Source organism: Panulirus ornatus, chromosome 26 (assembly GCF_036320965.1).
Source record: "Panulirus ornatus isolate Po-2019 chromosome 26, ASM3632096v1, whole genome shotgun sequence".
NCBI classification, from domain to species: domain Eukaryota; kingdom Metazoa; phylum Arthropoda; class Malacostraca; order Decapoda; family Palinuridae; genus Panulirus; species Panulirus ornatus.
This window is the reverse complement of record NC_092249.1, coordinates 1,121,777-1,139,102: the sequence shown is the minus strand read 5'-3', so window position 1 is coordinate 1,139,102 and position 17,326 is coordinate 1,121,777. Positions and strand designations below refer to the sequence as shown.

Sequence of the window (17,326 nt, the reverse complement as noted above, 5' to 3'; positions counted from 1 at the left end):
CCATATGAGCATGCATACCATAAAAAATATTTGCTTTTTTTTTTTAGTTACATACTTCATACTGAGTGACTCCTCTGAACTTGAAGATGAAGGTACAATATTTTGACTCCTTCAATGTAAATTTCAAAGTAACTTTCACCAGAATACCCTGGTTCCTGAGTACTCTGAGTGTGTGCGTGTGTGTGTGTGTGTGTGTGTGTGTGTGTGTGTGTGTGTGTGTGTGTGTGTGTGTGTGCGTGTGTGTGTGTGTGCATGATTCCTATTTGTGTTATGGAGAGAGAGTTTTACACTCATACTGCCCCATCCCTTACTTTATATATATGCACCATGGCTTTCTTCTTTATGTATGTATGCACACACATCCTTAGCCTATGCCTCATACCCATTTCATCAACAAGCTCCTTGGGGAGGATGAATAAGTGGATGGACTATGGACCAGCTGCCGTGATCAGGATTCAAACTAGTGTGGATATGATCCCAAGCAGCCAGTGCTTGCATAATGCTAATCGGTACATCACGGAGGTGTGAGTGTGGGAGTTTGTGTAGATACATGTTTAGTTTTGTTTATCTATGCTCATCTAGTCTCCAGAGTTCTCACTTCTTTGTATGAGCAAAGGCCTGCTTCGAGAATGCAGCATATGCATGCCAGGTAATCTATGTAATCTTTGTATGATAATGGGGAATATGTAAATACCATCTATAAGATACATACACATCCACAAGTAGTAGAGCATGCGGACTATCTTTTGAAAGTCTAGTGGGATGTCTACATTGATGTCTTGGTAAAAGCAGGGACCAATTGGACATGAAGCTGGAAGGGGTGGCCAGTTGTCTTGGCGAGCTGAAAAATAAATATCATGTTGATAAGATTCATACAAATATTTTCACACTTTAAAAAGTTTTATTATAACAACAGTAACTGCCTTCCCTCCTTTAGTTACGATCCATTAGGAACAGATGAACAATGGCCTCGACTCAAACTCTCATGTCTAGTAAACCAAAACCAGAGCATTATTATCCAAAGCTTACCTCTACAAACTACTTTATGATTCACTTTGACCACTTTGTGTGGCCTAGTCCAACCTACTGCCCCCACATGCCACAGCAATCCAATTCATTCCAACCTATGCATGCCCCTTGTCCTCCTGAATGTCCAGGCTTTGATACTCCAAAGCCTTCTTCACTCCATCCTTTCATGTCCTTCCTTGGCAGCACAGTGGAGAGAAATACCGGAATTCGACAGACAAGAGACGTGGTGAAAGAAACTCACAAGCCCTGTCATTTTACCAAAATTTCCTTGTATGTGCTCCCCACCTTCAACATCACACTAAACTTTTAAGCAAACACATATTTCCTAGTGCTTCTATAAAATGGGTATTTTTTAAACAAAGGTGGAAAATTTTCCATTACGAAATGAAAGAAAAACATAAAAGAATAATAAAGAGTTCTGATGCTGTATATGCAGAAAGTGCAGGGCAATCAGGAACATTAGGTAAGTGCCTCTGAAAACACTGAACTAGAGTTGCCCTCTGCCGGCGGCCTGTTAAGAGTGCAGCAGTAAAGGGTAAGAAGCAGCACTGGAGTTCACCAGTTATGGAGACTCTTTTGCCTTGGCTACCCTCATGAGGGGATTCCCAAAGAAACAGGCATCAGAGTTATAGGTACATAGATAGACATATAGAGCAGCAAAGAAAAGCGAGATACAGAGCTCAACTTAAAAAAATATTTCCTGAAAAGGCATAATATTGCTATGATGCAAAAAGAACACTCATTTTCCAATATATCATTTTTGCAACATTAATTTTCAAAGTTTGTAGGGCAAGAAGAGTTGCAAATATCATCGAGTTTTACCATTCATCTTACTTCTTTCATAATAAAGTTAAAACATATTTTCATCTTCGTAGAGGACGCTTATTTTCTAGTACAGATAAACACTTTGTGGCTTTGGAAGATATCCTACAAGCTTCTAGGATGTCACAAAACATTATGCGGTGTTAATAACACTTAGATGGTTAGAGCAATAAGAATTTTACTGCTGCCCAAAATAGGTTCAACGAATTTTCTATGGAGTTCAAATTAAGACACTCCTGCTACTAACGTTTTGCTCTACAATAAGTTTTTATTAGATCCATATACTTATTTATTTCATTTTCATTATACTTTGTTGCTGTCTCTCACGTTAGCAAGGAAGCCCAAGGAAACAGACAAAAGCATGGCCCAACCCACCCACATATGCGTGTATATACATACATGCCCACACACGAACATATACATACCTATACATTTCAACGTATACATAAATATACATACACATATATACACGTGCATATTCATACTTGCTGCCTTCATCCATTCCCGTCGCCACCCTGCCACACATGAAATGGCACCCCCTCCCCCCATGAGGTAGCACTAGGAAAAGACAACAAAGGCCACATTCATTCACACTCCGTCTCTAGCTGTCATGTGTAATGCACATATATGTTTTTTTTTTTTTTTTTTTTTTTTTGCTTTGTCGCTGTCTCCCGCGTTTGTGAGGTAGCGCAAGGAAACAGACGAAAGAAATGGCCCAACCCACCCCCATACACATGCCTTGATTCAATTACGTATATATCATCATCAGGATCACAACAATCCTCATCACTATGAATCAAATGCAAGTCAATTTCATCTGCAGTTAGCAGTTTCCTGTGACATCCTCCCAACAACCTTGGCTGCATGTAACTGAAGAATCCATGTCATTTCTCATCTTTCCTTCACAGACAAATATACAACAAAAGTATTCTTCCTAAGACTTAGGTATCATGTGCAGAAGGCTTGAAGAGAGGAATCTGTTCACTTATAATGGGATCTGAAGGGGTGCTCTTTTGAGCAGAATATTTTCCCAAGCCTTCCTAAAAACAAAAGAAATTCGTATATTGATACTACTGATACAATAACAGAGTCAGTAAAAGTTAAACTAGAAACTGATGTCAACCATCGTTTCCTATGAGAAACATCAAATGATGTGAGCCAATTTGCATGGGTTAACAATTTTCACAGCACTGTACTGAAAACAACCTCTTTTCAAACTGTATACATACAAAGAATGAATGATTCAAATCCTACCTCATGCTCACTAAGCATTTCACATCTCATATTACTGAAAATATTACTTGTTTTACACAGGAAGTATACAATGAGAGGATATTCTACAGCTCACCTCCTGATGACCCAGCATTCCGCAGTTCCTCTTCTTTTCGTGCCAATTCTTCAGCCTTCTTTTCCAATTCTTCTTGTCGCCTCTGTAAACACCAATCATAAAGTAATCAGTTGTAACTGTATACACTAAATTCCGAAGAAATGCAGTGGCTCTAATATTCTTATTGGTACTACAACCACAAGAATAATCTAATAATTCATATATCAACACAATGGAACTGACAAAATAAATCTTAGGGCACAGAGAATCATCAAACTGTTTTTTCTAACTAACATATCCATTTCTTTTCATGTAAAGTTAATCGTATATGCAAGTGTTATACTAATCACTATCTAAAACTAACCTAAAAATTAACTCAATTCCAACAACAATCAAATGAGTTTTATTGAAATTAAAAATCTGCAACTTTTAGAATACAAGGTATTTTAATTACCAGACCCACCAAATCTGTTTTTCCCTACATGAATAAATCATTCTAGCAAAAAATGTAATACATGCTTTCATGACAACAGCTGTAGTAACACTCCAATAATCTTTTTTAACTTCCATCAACAAATAAGGAGCCAGGGTCCCTCATCATTTAGGGGCAATAATTTTGTCTGTGTGCTGTACTTGAAATGAGAAATTACACATTTCCTACGCAGAGCCTAACAGCACAAGCAAGAGCAATCATTACAAACAAAAATACACCATCACCAACTTTCCTGTGGAAAGCCAAAAAAGTTACATGTAAAAATTAGGTAAATGAACCAGATGCAAATCACTTGCTTATCTGTTTATCTATCATTAATGAGGAGTTTCCACACTTACTAGTAAGTGGCCAACTGGGAAATTCTCCAGACATCTATCCTGAAAATACAGGTTGATACGGGAAAAAATGCTCCCTTAATCTTACTCCTCCCTACAACCATTCCGTTTATCTACATGATAACAATGTATTTCTATCACAATACCTATATTTCAAAAAGACGATATGCCTCTGCCAAAAAATTAATGATCAAAAATTCTTTTAAAAATATCAAGAAATATGGGACCAAAGGCATCATGTGTAGTGAATAGTTCACCCAATTCTGAACAAACAGAAAAATAATAACTTATTTGAAAACCTATAATTAAAGCTAAAAATCGAAATTCACTACATCATACATGAATAATACATGCAATTCATCTATGATCCAACACCTTCATCTGTTATCACAGGTATGGTACTACTGTGCATCCAAGAAAACAGCAACTGCAGTATTGCTACATTTCAATCCCTGAAGCAAAAAGTTTCCTGGCATACAAAAGGGCCACCTGGAGTAAGATTATTCAGAAAAACCTATCTTTATCAATTCAAGGATGCAACTGTAAATAAATAAAATCCACATAATTGAATGGTAATTGCAGATCCACTGACATGTCTTCTCGGTTATGTACATGGTCACAAGGTTGAGGAATTGATGAAGAACAGCGTCATTTGGTTACATCCATTCTCTAGCTATCATGTATGGTACAATGAAACAGATCCCCAGTCTACAGCCAAGCCCTGAAGACCTTCCGAGGTTTCCCTTGACCACTTCATGTTCCCTGGTTCAGCCAACTGACAACATGTCTCTCCTGTATACTACATTGCTCCAATTTGCTCAATCCCATACACACCTTTCTCTAACTCACATGTCCAGGTCCCAATAGCTCATAGCTTTTTTCACTCCATCCTCCTATCTCCTTCCCATGTACAGAGCAACCAGGGGACATAACATTAAATTAAACAAGAAACTTGCTATAAATACATTATTATCTTTTTTTTTTATTTTGCTTTGTCTCTGTCTCCCACGTTAGCGAGGTAGTACAAGGAGACAGACGAAAGAATGGCCCAACCCTCCCACATACACATGTATATACATACATGTCCACACATGCAAATATACATACCTATACATCTCAACGTATACATATATATACACACACAGACATATACATATATACACATGTACGTAATTCATACTGTCTGCCCTTATCCATTCCCATCACCACATGTTATTTCATAAGTTAAAAATATGTAAACATAATATATGATTAGTAGCTAATAGAACAGAATGACTGAGGGCAATGGTTAATGCAGAATGGACAAAAAATTCAGTAAGCTTTATGATTGTAGAGAATGCTCAACAAATGGGGTCCTACCAGTGTAAAATTAACTTCCAGCACAATACAAATAAGTTATTACAAACTAGTAATTACATGGAGTTTATCTGATATCTGAAAACAATAGCATTTTCTTCCTAGACAACATTTCCTAAACCTACCAAAGTACAGTATGAACAGCAGCACAGTTTTCCTGGATATACAATATCATAACTTGTTGAAGTACATACAGCTAACCTGATGGTGCTAAAAGATTAATCAAACATCTATTTCTTTAAAATCTCCAGGCTATTTCACCCATACCAGCAGATAGCAGATAACTAAAGTCAGCATGCAAAAGTTTAGCAGAAATAATTAAAACTTTGGCACAAATAACTTCACACAACACACACACAGTGCAACAATAATTATCTTTAGTGTTCAATGTACTGAGTATCCTTTTCCCATGCAAAGAAATAACTAGCAAATCAAAGCAAAATGCCAATTAAAAGGACCTCCTTTCTTAACAATGATAATGAATATCTTCATGGAGCATGATTCTCTGTACAGTCTGCATGTTCTCACCTTCAATTCCTGGCCATCAAATGGAAAGGAAAATACTGTCAACTGCTTGCTTAGAATGATACATATATTCTGCATTAATCAAGGTCATAAAAACAAGCCTGTATGTAAAACAACATAAATAAACTGTAAATGAGAAATGAATTCCTAAACTTTTTTCCTAAACAAGCATAAATCAAATTCATCCACTATATACAATTACCATCAAGTCAAATCAATATATATATAACAACAGAACCTGCATCAGAGTGCAAATGTAATAAATACAAGTACAAAGAAGATGAAAGGACTTAAACAGTTTGAGTGTATTATGAGGTGGAAGCCAGGTTTGAGAGAAGACATGAAAAAGGTAAGGCATAACTGTGACTTGAAATTACACGAGTGAAAACAGAGCACTGAAACACTCATGAAAATGAGCGAGTGTATTATTCTAAACAAGTGATGCAATCACATCATAGGTTGGGGAAGTTACAGCGTTCGCATGGACTGTGTGGGGAAATGAGATCGTGCTATTCTTCCATTACTTCAAATGCTGTACTGCTAATATTCCTAAGACCGAGGAAGACAACCTTGTCAATGCAGTTAGGAACTAAAGGGGTTGCAGGTGCATAAGAAACATGCAAAGATACAAATGCAAAACAAGATAAAGGTTTTAGCAGTAAATGAGCAATATCCTGGACGTCCTAGCCTCCGCACTGATCTGGGTAATCACTGCCACAATCAACTTATGTATGTTGGAGTGAAACCTTTTCAACAACTCTATTCAGTGCCTTGTACTCATACTCCTTATATATCCACAGTCTCTCAATCATTTCTTCACAGAGCTCTTGGAATGAGTAAGCGACAGATTAGCAGGAATAGTTAGTTTGAGATACAGTGTATGGTTTTCAGTCAACCTCCTCCTTGTATGCTGCATACAAGGATCCCATTTGTTCAACTTAGACTGCCCAAAGAGAGAAGGGGAATGTGGCACAATCTAGCTCTGAAAATTACAACTGCCAAACAATTATAACTATGTTCTTGTCAAGTTGGAGCTCTTCTGGGTATAAATAGCATAAAACAAATATCATGAAAAGAATGGGCTTTTCACATTCTCATTCTACTGCCTATCTCAAGACCCATATCATGATGAATTAACCAAGTCTTTATCACAACAGTCAGCAAGATATGTACAAGAGTCAGTAACTCCTAAGGCATTGTCCTCAGCGATTTCAATAATTTCACCCATCATACATATATGATAACATGGAACTGAAAAGCATCATTAACCCTTTGGCCAAGTAATGCAAAAAACCAGCTGCATTACCAAATAATTTTACTGATTTTCTAACAAAATATGAAAACAGTTCTCCAATCAAATATGAAAACAGTTGTTAGTCCATTTTGTACTACTTTTTTTGACGATAAATCCATACAGTTTCCATATCTGGCATTCTTATTTCTTAAAAACAATATTTGATATGGAGGGAAAGAAAAATGAATATAGTATTCATGTGAGATGCCTATAGGGTGGTATAAATTTCCTCAAGTGTAACAGACTTCTTGCAACTTACACTCAAAATGATGAATAAATTGGAAATAGCATGAAAAAATTAAACTGCTGGGTTTACAGATATACTAAGCAGCATGGTGTTGCCAGTTCATTATTATTCATCAAAATCAACACATGCCATCGTTGTATATATCTAAATTAGCCCATTAACACATTCTCATGATGAACAAAGGATGCTACAAAATTACTCGTTCACACTCATCAATAATAATGTATATCATCATTCATTATCATGGTACATCACAAACTCACACAATACATCATGACATAATAACATATAAAAGTACCTAAATAATGATGAAAACAAAGTAAAGAGAAAATATTATATTAATGAATCATTAAGAGAGTGGCAGCCATCAGCTCACTGGTAAGTTTCAGCAAGCCACCACATGAGGGTAGAACCTTATGAGAGCCTGATGCCATTCCCTGGTTGGAGGAGGGTCAGCAAACCTTTCAAGACCTTTTATTAAAACCATAGGGGAAAACCTTGCTATCATGGAAAACTTCAAGTTGCTCTCATGATTTCCCCTGTGACAAAAGGGTCAATTAGCCATCTCACTACAACTGTGTTAAACATGACTTTTATAGATATACCAGAAATGTATACAACATGCAGGCAAGAATGCAGTAGGTAATGTAAACAAAGTATTCAAAACAACTATAGCTTTCCCTTTTCACTCCCTTTGTTCACTAACAAATGTCGAGTTGCACTTAATCTCCCTTCACACTCATTTTCATATTCAAAAGGCCTTTACTGAATGTCAGTTAACAGTGCTCTGATTCCATTTCTGAAACAACATTTTTTGAATGAATTACCTAGCATATAGGTTTGGAGATGCCATAAACATAAACTTTTATTTCACTTCAATCCCAATGGATGGACTAAAGATTCTGGTAGCTTCTCATCAATACCCAGTTTAATATTTCTGTTGTACTAGTATTCATACATTTCAAATTATGTTCACAGATGCAATGCAAGCAATAAAGGGCATCCAAATTATCAAAAAATCAAAAGTGTATGGTCAGAAAAAATAAGTCAAAGACACTGTAGAGCTTATCAGGCCATATTACATGCAAGTATCATTTTACATTCAAAGAAATATAACAACTCACTTGAAACTCTGCAGTGGTAACCTGCTGCTGAGCTGTGGCTGTGTAAGCAGGAGGGTTGGCAGGTGTGGGTGTGACTACTGCAGGCTGCCCACCTACCCCAATTCCTGCCGTAGGTTGGACATACGTGGGAGGGTTTCCTGCGTTACCAACCTAATGGAGAAATAAACTACAGTTTAAGAAATATTCAAAAGGTAACTTTTATTTATCATGCATTTCCTAAAATTAATTCTATGTAAAGCTTGCATACTACTTTCATCTGTTTGCTGTGGAGTTCTGCACATTGGCTGGATTGGCATACAAGGCAATAACCACTTACTCTGAATAAGAAATGACAAAGAGCTAAAGAGCTGCGTAAAAAAGTAATACCTTAACATATGTAGCTATGAAAGAAAGTAAGGTAAAATAGAAGAGAGTGCGAAGAGATTGAAAACAATCTCTGAAGAACAGCATTTACTGCACTATGGAAAAGATGAAAGAAAGAGGACATCGTTAGTTGAAAGATCCCTCCTTTCACACCAGTTAATCCCAGAAAGTCTAACCCCATACACCATACAGGTAATCAACCCCTACTAATCACAAATGCTATACAATTAACCTACTTTTCAAATGTTATCTAAAGAGAATGAATTACTGAAAGCTTGATCTGCTGCATGTTTACAGTGTGACTCATGCCAAATTGTATTACCTTCTAACAACTGCTTACCCTGCCATTGTGGCACAACACCAGAATTTTCACTTTAAATCTGGGACATGAGTTCAGGATGTGCTTGTTTGTATGCATATGATCCAAAGCATAGAATTGGTAACAGAGTTAATAATGAAACTGGGAGAGAAAGTCAAGACATAAAGAGGGTAATATTACAGATGTACATGGTGATAAACTGCAAGAGAAAAAATTTACAAATACGTAGGATTATATAATGCAGTAGAAACTACACTTAATAACACAAATGTCAAATTAATGAAGGAAAAAGGAGTTCAGAGGATAAACTGGCAATCTTTCAGGAAAACAAAAATTAAGTAAACATGGGTAAAGCTACAATAATATTACGGGAAAAAACACACATGGCTATGATAATCTTATCAATTCTTATCATGTTTCATGTAAGTCTGAACTTATCATAATTCTCTAACTTATCTGACTTAGTTGGGTGAAATATGCCACATTTGAGGAACTTGAGTTCATATTCATACTTAGATTTAAAGACAATGTAAATCTGGATGAAATAAAACACTAAACTATTTGTGGCAACTATCAGTAACAAAATAGCGATTGAATGTATATTACTTTTCTCCTCCTAATAAAACATATGGGAAAGTTATATGCAGTTAGTTCCTTGTGTTATCTCACTGTGTAAATCTCAATATCAATTAATAACAACTGTATGATATTTCCTACAACACTATTGATTAGAATAACAAAATTCTCCATAAAATATGAAGGACAGAGCACTGTATGTCTCTCCCTCTATCCTCCTCCTCCTCTTGCACATAATTCCAACTAAACTTTGGCCAGTGATTTGGCTATACTCTGGACTTTTTTTTTCCACCATACAACTACTATATAAGGAAGGTTACATTCCTGAATGGGCCATTTCCACAGTGCAACTATATGTGTTAAATGACTGATGTAGTGGTTATAACCTGACACTGATGGCCTGAATGATCCTGGCAGCAGCTGATAGGCCTTCTGCCTAAATAAACAACGAACTGGACAAAAGCTTACCATATCTCTAAGTATGGAGAGCAGTACCTATGAAACAACTTAGTTTAAGAACAACTTAACATATTCTCGAATCATTCAATTCTGATGAAGTTGTGGTGGGGGGGATATGATAGAGCAAGAATACTGGGAGGGAGAGGAAATGGAACTAGCATTACCTATGTTATTCTCTCAATAATCTGATTCATTAGCTGTTTTAACTGGAAGTGAAGTTTTCACTTCAAAGGCCTTTTGAAAATGTTATCCAATATTGTGTGGCCCATGTCTTTCTCTCTAAATACCTGCAGCACCATGAAATATCCACAAGTCCTCTAGAGAACACCAGAGTGCATTCATAGTTGGGGTCTGTCATAAATGAGTGACATATGCTTGTCTAAGTAGCCAAATGCTTCTGTTACCTCCCTGGTTATAAAATGGTGTGTGGTATGGTATGTTCCTAACTAATCTGACCCTCAGAATGTAAGGCAACTCAGCCATATTTTGTCCAATTTCTTTCATGCCAACACTGTTGGAAAGAATCACAATTGTGAGTTGTATCTGGGGGATTTTTTCTGCACGTCCAAAACCTCAGGAACCAAGCACACACTCAGGCCATACCTCACCCTAAACATCATTCACTGAGAGGGGATGAGACTTCCACAACAAAGCAATATCATCCACAGAATTCATGGTTATAATTCTTCCACCACTCCCTGATCAAAGGCTTATCCTACCCATATGTACCTTCATGGAATTGGTGGAACGTCCTTCACAGGTAATATGCTATAAATGTTGCAATCATGCCCTGATCCATGGTATGAAACAAGGAAATGGTGATATTACAAAGGAACACTTACTGTGTTAAGAATAATCAATGCTTTATTGGCTACTTTTATACTGGAACAGTAGAATACTAGAGCTGGAGAGAGAGAGAGAGCCAGTTAACCACTCACAAAAATTACCAGATCAGAGGTAATGCCAACTTTACATAACCCTTCAAAAGCCCTGATATTTTCTGAAAGAAACAATAGTGAGGACATTAGCTTATAATCTCCCTCACAGTAGTGGCACTAAGCATTTTTTGGTTAAACTGAACTCTGGAGCACAATTTTCTTCCTTGCTAATGAATGAATATCGTGGCTGTCATTCTTTTCCAAAGTTTGTGAAACTTGTCCACATCAAACATCTGTTAAGGTGTGTAACCTCCTTAATATACTATCAGAATACTATTCTGCTGTCTCAGCATCAGCACCAGCAGCCTTCCCAGTTATATGGATGTTATAAAATCTATAAACATCTCAAACCACACCTTACTTACACCAAAATTATCCTTCTAACTTGTCTCACTTCCCTCACTCTTTAAATCTTTATATATACAATTAACTTTTGGCCTTCTCTGTGACAATCCTAGTTGTCAACAGCATGTTCGTTTGGTTCTGTTCTTCTATCTAGACACTTAAGTTTCCATTTTCCAACACATCAATCCTCCTCATATACAATAAAGCACTTAGCTGTTAACAGAATGCCATGCAAAGAACTTGATCTTAGCTTAGCTTTGGGCTGCCTTAAATTCTGTAATCTCCTCAGTCCCTTTAGCCCCTTTAGCATTTTTAGCGGATACCATAAGATGGCTACACTTGATTTGGCGGAATTAAATACAGGGTTAAAGGGCATACAAACCCTGGTAAGAGTGACCACTGGCTGATGTGCTTTTGCTTACAACAAAAAATTCATTATGAGCTAAAAAAAAATCAACCTTAAATTCCCTGAAATATTCCATTATCTAAATGAAAAGAATAAGTAATATGTTAAAAATATGAAGGAAATTTGCTTTCAAATGATGCACCTACAAGATGTTACATGTTGTTATCTGAGACTGTATGCAAATTTTCAACTGCCAAAAGCATAAAACGTCACTGTCTGAGCCATCATCAACAAGGGCTCCTGGTACTGTAATGGATACACATAAAACTTCATTACAGAAATCTGAAGGAACATTTCTCTTGTTTCAGGAAGCGAATTCTGCTACCACAGACAGTGAATAAGTGGCATTTTAATTCCACAATAAACAAACTAAATAATACTTACTGTTGTTGCTGTTTGGTTGGTGTTTGGCTGCCCGCTGAATGGGTCATATTCATCCAGGCCATTCTGAGATGAGCCCTGTGTGGCTTGCTGGATTGAGGGTTCCTGGAAGTTAATTCTTACCTAAGAACATACCACACTAATGTATTTAAAAACTTACTAATAATCTAATAGTAAAGTTATAAAGCTAAAGCAATTCCAATCCTTCAGTTCAGCTGCTGAATCCCCATTACAAATGACAATGAAGGTTCAATTTGTTAAAGATGCAGAAAATGCTAATTATCAGGAACCTGAAAGAATTTTCACCTTAGAATAATATGGGGAATAATTTTGCTTGCAAAAACAAGAGCAAATAGAAACTGGCTCTCACTGAATAAAATCTGAATGAAAAAGATGTGGTCTGAGTAAACAGTCTGATCTGAGTAAACTTCCTCTCAAATCAAAAGCATTTCATTTCCAAGATCACCATATAACCTAATTAAAGAAAGATCAAATCTTCATGATGATCCCCACTACAGCAATAAGATTATAAGTTACATGAGAAAGAAAAGGAGAAGAAAAGAAACACTTCAAGTCAGATCAGATTTTCAATATACTCATACAATGTTGTGAACTTTGCCATCTAAGTGACTTATACACCACATCTGCCTTTCTAGCAGCACATAATGATGTCCATCACCTCCCATACGAAGAGTAGTATATAATTCTTATCGAGTTATGACACTATATTAAAATACTTTAAATGCAAAGTGAGTGACTCATTCCAATTGCATAATTTCTAATTTTATCACCTCCATAATACAGTACGAAGTGAATGCATCCTCAAGCCATCAAATTCTTTTCTTCTTTCTATACATAATTTAAAAACAGTTCTAACTTCATTACCCAAATCTGATTTTCATCACCCATACTGGGAGTAAAGGTCAAAAAGATGTCACAAATCATTAATTCAAGATCAAATTCAAGATTCTGTTTGTTGTAAATGTTTGAAAGAAAAATGTACTGAAACAGTTCAGAGAGAGAACTTTCCAAGTACAACTTGCCATCAACAATGTCATTATCCATTTTGCTACATAATTACTTATCAGTTGGTTCCCAAAAACTGCAAATTGTTCATCAAAAAATATAAACGTGTGAATAACCTTTTCATTACCCTTTTAGTATAAAAGGATGAATTTCCTATATGCTATATTGCTATGATCATCTTAGACATATGAAAAGCTTTCATTGGAGTATATCATGGGATATAGTTCACAAAACCCATATTCGTATGTTTAAATGAAATTTCAGTTCAATCATCCAAATCATATCTAAGTGGTAGGATACAGATCATATTTAGTACACTATCTGGTGCAAAAGATATAACATGTGGTGTCCTTCAAGGTTCCATGCCAGTGTCTATTTCTGATATCCGTAAATAATGTGGTAGCTGTACAATAGTGCAAATTTCTGTCCTATTGAGTCTAGGGAAAAAATGTCTCAGAGGAAACCTGAGTATGAAACTGGAATGTGTCTGCAATTCAATAAAATCTGTCTTTACATTCAGCATAATACAAACAGTATTTCAAGCCCTGAATTAATGTAGACCTCTAATCTTACTCAACATACTTGCAAAACTCAGATTAAATTGGATTTAAACATTACAAGGAAAGGCAACATAAACTAAAAGGCATACATAATAAGGAAAATAGGCAATTCTACACTCTACAGGTACATTTTCTTGTTTTATTACAATCCTTTGTTTTGTATATTGATACACAAGCCATATAAAACCCTATAGAATCTGACCAAGAGGCAGGAGAATGTTCTTGGTCAACTGCCCACATGATAGTCACTTTTCCAATATCCTTACACTATGCACTGACTTCGCCACACTATAGGGATCCCTCCTGCTTGTTTACTGATATGCAATATTTCAACGAAAGTGTTAAGACTGTATCACAAAGTCAGCTGCTGATATCGAGTGTTTTCGCCACACAATTTCCTTTTACTCAAAAGCCCCGCCCTCTTTACCAAAACTAAAACCTGATGGAATTATGGGTACTAAACCAACAATCTAACACCCTATATCCCCTCTACACATTACAATGATGCATTCCTTAAAGTTTCATTGATTTCTCTCGTTTACAAAAGTGGCATTTGAGAACTTAAAAATAATAAAGGTAACATACCCTAAGGGTTACAAACAAAATTAAGCCAAGCTGGAAATAAAATAGTTAACCGAAATTTTTATAATGTACCACTTAAGCTTTCAGTATGATGCTATTTGCTCTTTAATACTAGTGTACTGTTAGAGAACAATACTAGCAGAGCATAATATGAAGCAATTTTCTAACATCAAATAGGCAATGGCAGTGAACCTTATGTATATCGAGTTACGTATATTCGTATGATTTGATAAGGTATTTTCAAAATATTCATCTTCAAAATATTCATCTTCATAAAGTCATTAAATCCAAGGAATTGGGAAATCTATAAGTGTCGGCATAATTCCGGGTGACCCATGTGATATAACGAAATAACCACTGCCCAACAAATTTTGGAAACAATTTCAAGTTCTTAAGGAAATCCTGACAAAACATACAAGAGCAAGTACTTTTGAATGTTAAAATCACCGTGTCAGAAATATGGAACAATTAATGTGAATATATAAACAAATAATACGGCCATCTTTTACTTCAAGTGAGTGGAAAATGAGACCGCCTTAATACGTTTCCTCACTGTCATATGACAACACGTTACAGCTGCTCCCTCACTGGCAAAATTAGGCCGTAGTCATAAGTTTCCCTACAATTTCCAAGGCAATGACAAATATTTGTATGCAATATACAGTATATACTCACTGCAAAAGGGTCAGCGAAGGGATTGTCGTCGAAGCCTGACATTATGGAGCCGGTTTGTGTCATAAACTAGTCATTCACTGGTTATTCTTTCGATCTGTTGTCGTCAAACAGAAAACACCTCGATATCCAATGTTGCCAACACCAGACAGAAGTTATACCTTCAATGCTTCTTGCAATTTTTTTGCATATTAGCATACTATTTAATTGTCATTTGTGATTTATTTCAAAATAACGCAGCTACCATTTTCACATTAAAATTGAGAAAAAAAACTTAATTCTATTCTCTTTAAGCATAATATATAAAAGATTTTGATGACACGACTGCAATAGGTATTTTTCCTAATTGGTTACAATAAATAGAAGAGATGGTATATACCTTTAGGTTCAAGTAAACAGAAGAGCATCATATAAATCTTCTAGTAGCAATCACGACAAAATATATTAAAGACTGTTGGAATGACAATATTGTATTAAGAGTTTCAGCCATGATATTATATTCCTTGTATTATTATCTTATCTGCCTATAGAAGGGAAAAATCTAGTAAATGACAGCCACATACTGATAAACACAGTTGAAATTATGCCTCCAACACTGGAGAACAGAAAACACCTTACCGGGCACGTCATATGAGAAATGTTATTTCATTATTTTTGAACGTTCACTTGAGTACTTCGTTTGAAATGAAAAATCTTTAACTTCTTGAAATTACTTCGCCGGCATTTTTGTATAATTCAAAAACAAATCTAATACACACATCATCATGTGTTATGTACAAGTCTCAGATTTACATTCACCAAGACAAAAAATTAAGACAGTAAAGTCAAAAGCGTTTAACGAAATGCATAATACATGGTATAGTCTTGGTTCATTTACACAAATCTATACTTTCATGAGGCTAATATGCTCACATACCCCAATGACACACTATCATACTTTTGGAACAAACAAACAAATCACTGGGATATTCGGTGCCTTGGTAATGGTGGACGACTAATAGGAAAAATATCAGGAAATGCTCTAAACCTGGGAAACACGTACTAATTGATGTAGAAAAAGTCATTTAAGAATATTTCCTCTGATACTATCCGATGTAGCATTATTCGCGCAATAAAGAACTACTGCCTTATCACTCTGGTTATAAGTATATATTCATACATTGAAATTTCCCTCTGTAATAGAAACAAATTAGGTCAAGCTGATTTACATTTCAATTGTTCGAGTCAGCTATAGTTAGTTTAGTCTGATGCTGGGAAGGTTACTAGTTCATACTACTTGATAGTCGGACTAACTGAACGAATGGTACTTAAACCGGCAGGGAAGCTTTCAAAGCTTTAAATCACATATCTGTTTATTCAACATTTTCCTTATAAACTTATCAATATCAAAAATTTATTATAGTGAAATCAATTTTTTTTCGAAAACAGCGAAGAATATTTTTAGAATAATGCAGTTGTTTGAGGTTTTATTTCTTTGGTATCCCTACCATTCATTTTCTATCAACCTTTAGTATGATGTTTACAGAAAACGTAAGCAAACGTGGAAGGAATAACATAAGCCTTTTAATGTTATGTGTAACTGACTATTGAAACATAGAAACTTTTCTCTATCAACAGTTATAACCGATGATGGTCAAGTGTTCAATACGTTCCTCAAGCCAAAAACATTTTTATATGCACACAAATCTAAAATAATTATATATATATATATATATATATATATATATTTTTTTTTTTTTTTTTTTTTTTTTTTTATACTTTGTCGCTGTCTCCCGCGTTTGCGAGGTAGCGCAAGGAATCAGACGAGAGAAATGGCCCCAACCCACCCCCATACACATGTATATACATACACGTCCACACACGCAAATATACATACCTACACAGCTTTCCATGGTTTACCACAGACGCTTCACATGTCCTGATTCAATCCACTGACAGCACGTCAACCCCGGTATACCACATCGATCCAATTCACTCTATTCCTTGTCCTCCTTTCACCCTCCTGCATGTTCAGGCCCCGATCACACAAAATCTTTTTCACTCCATCTTTCCACCTCCAATTTGGTCTCCCACTTCTCCTCGTTCCCTCCACCTCCGACACATATATCCTCTTGGTCAATCCTTCCTCACTCATTCTCTCCATGTGC

General features: G+C 35.9%; 1 protein-coding gene across 3 annotated transcripts in view; it reads right to left on the bottom strand.

Annotated features, from left to right (window-relative positions):
- The window catches only part of Scamp (secretory carrier membrane protein), a 57,091-nt gene extending 41,752 nt beyond the window's left edge, over positions 1–15,339 (bottom strand). For all 3 annotated transcript variants that reach the window (XM_071677836.1, XM_071677837.1, XM_071677838.1), the window contains exons 1-5: positions 15,183–15,339; positions 12,343–12,444; positions 8,553–8,702; positions 3,200–3,281; positions 713–841 (exon numbers count right to left, since the gene is read on the bottom strand). In XM_071677836.1, coding sequence (XP_071533937.1) covers positions 713–841; positions 3,200–3,281; positions 8,553–8,702; positions 12,343–12,444; positions 15,183–15,245 — 526 coding nt within the window. In that variant the 5' untranslated portion in view covers positions 15,246–15,339. The remainder of the gene's footprint in view (positions 1–712; positions 842–3,199; positions 3,282–8,552; positions 8,703–12,342; positions 12,445–15,182) is intronic.
- Positions 15,340–17,326: the final 1,987 nt, after the last annotated feature.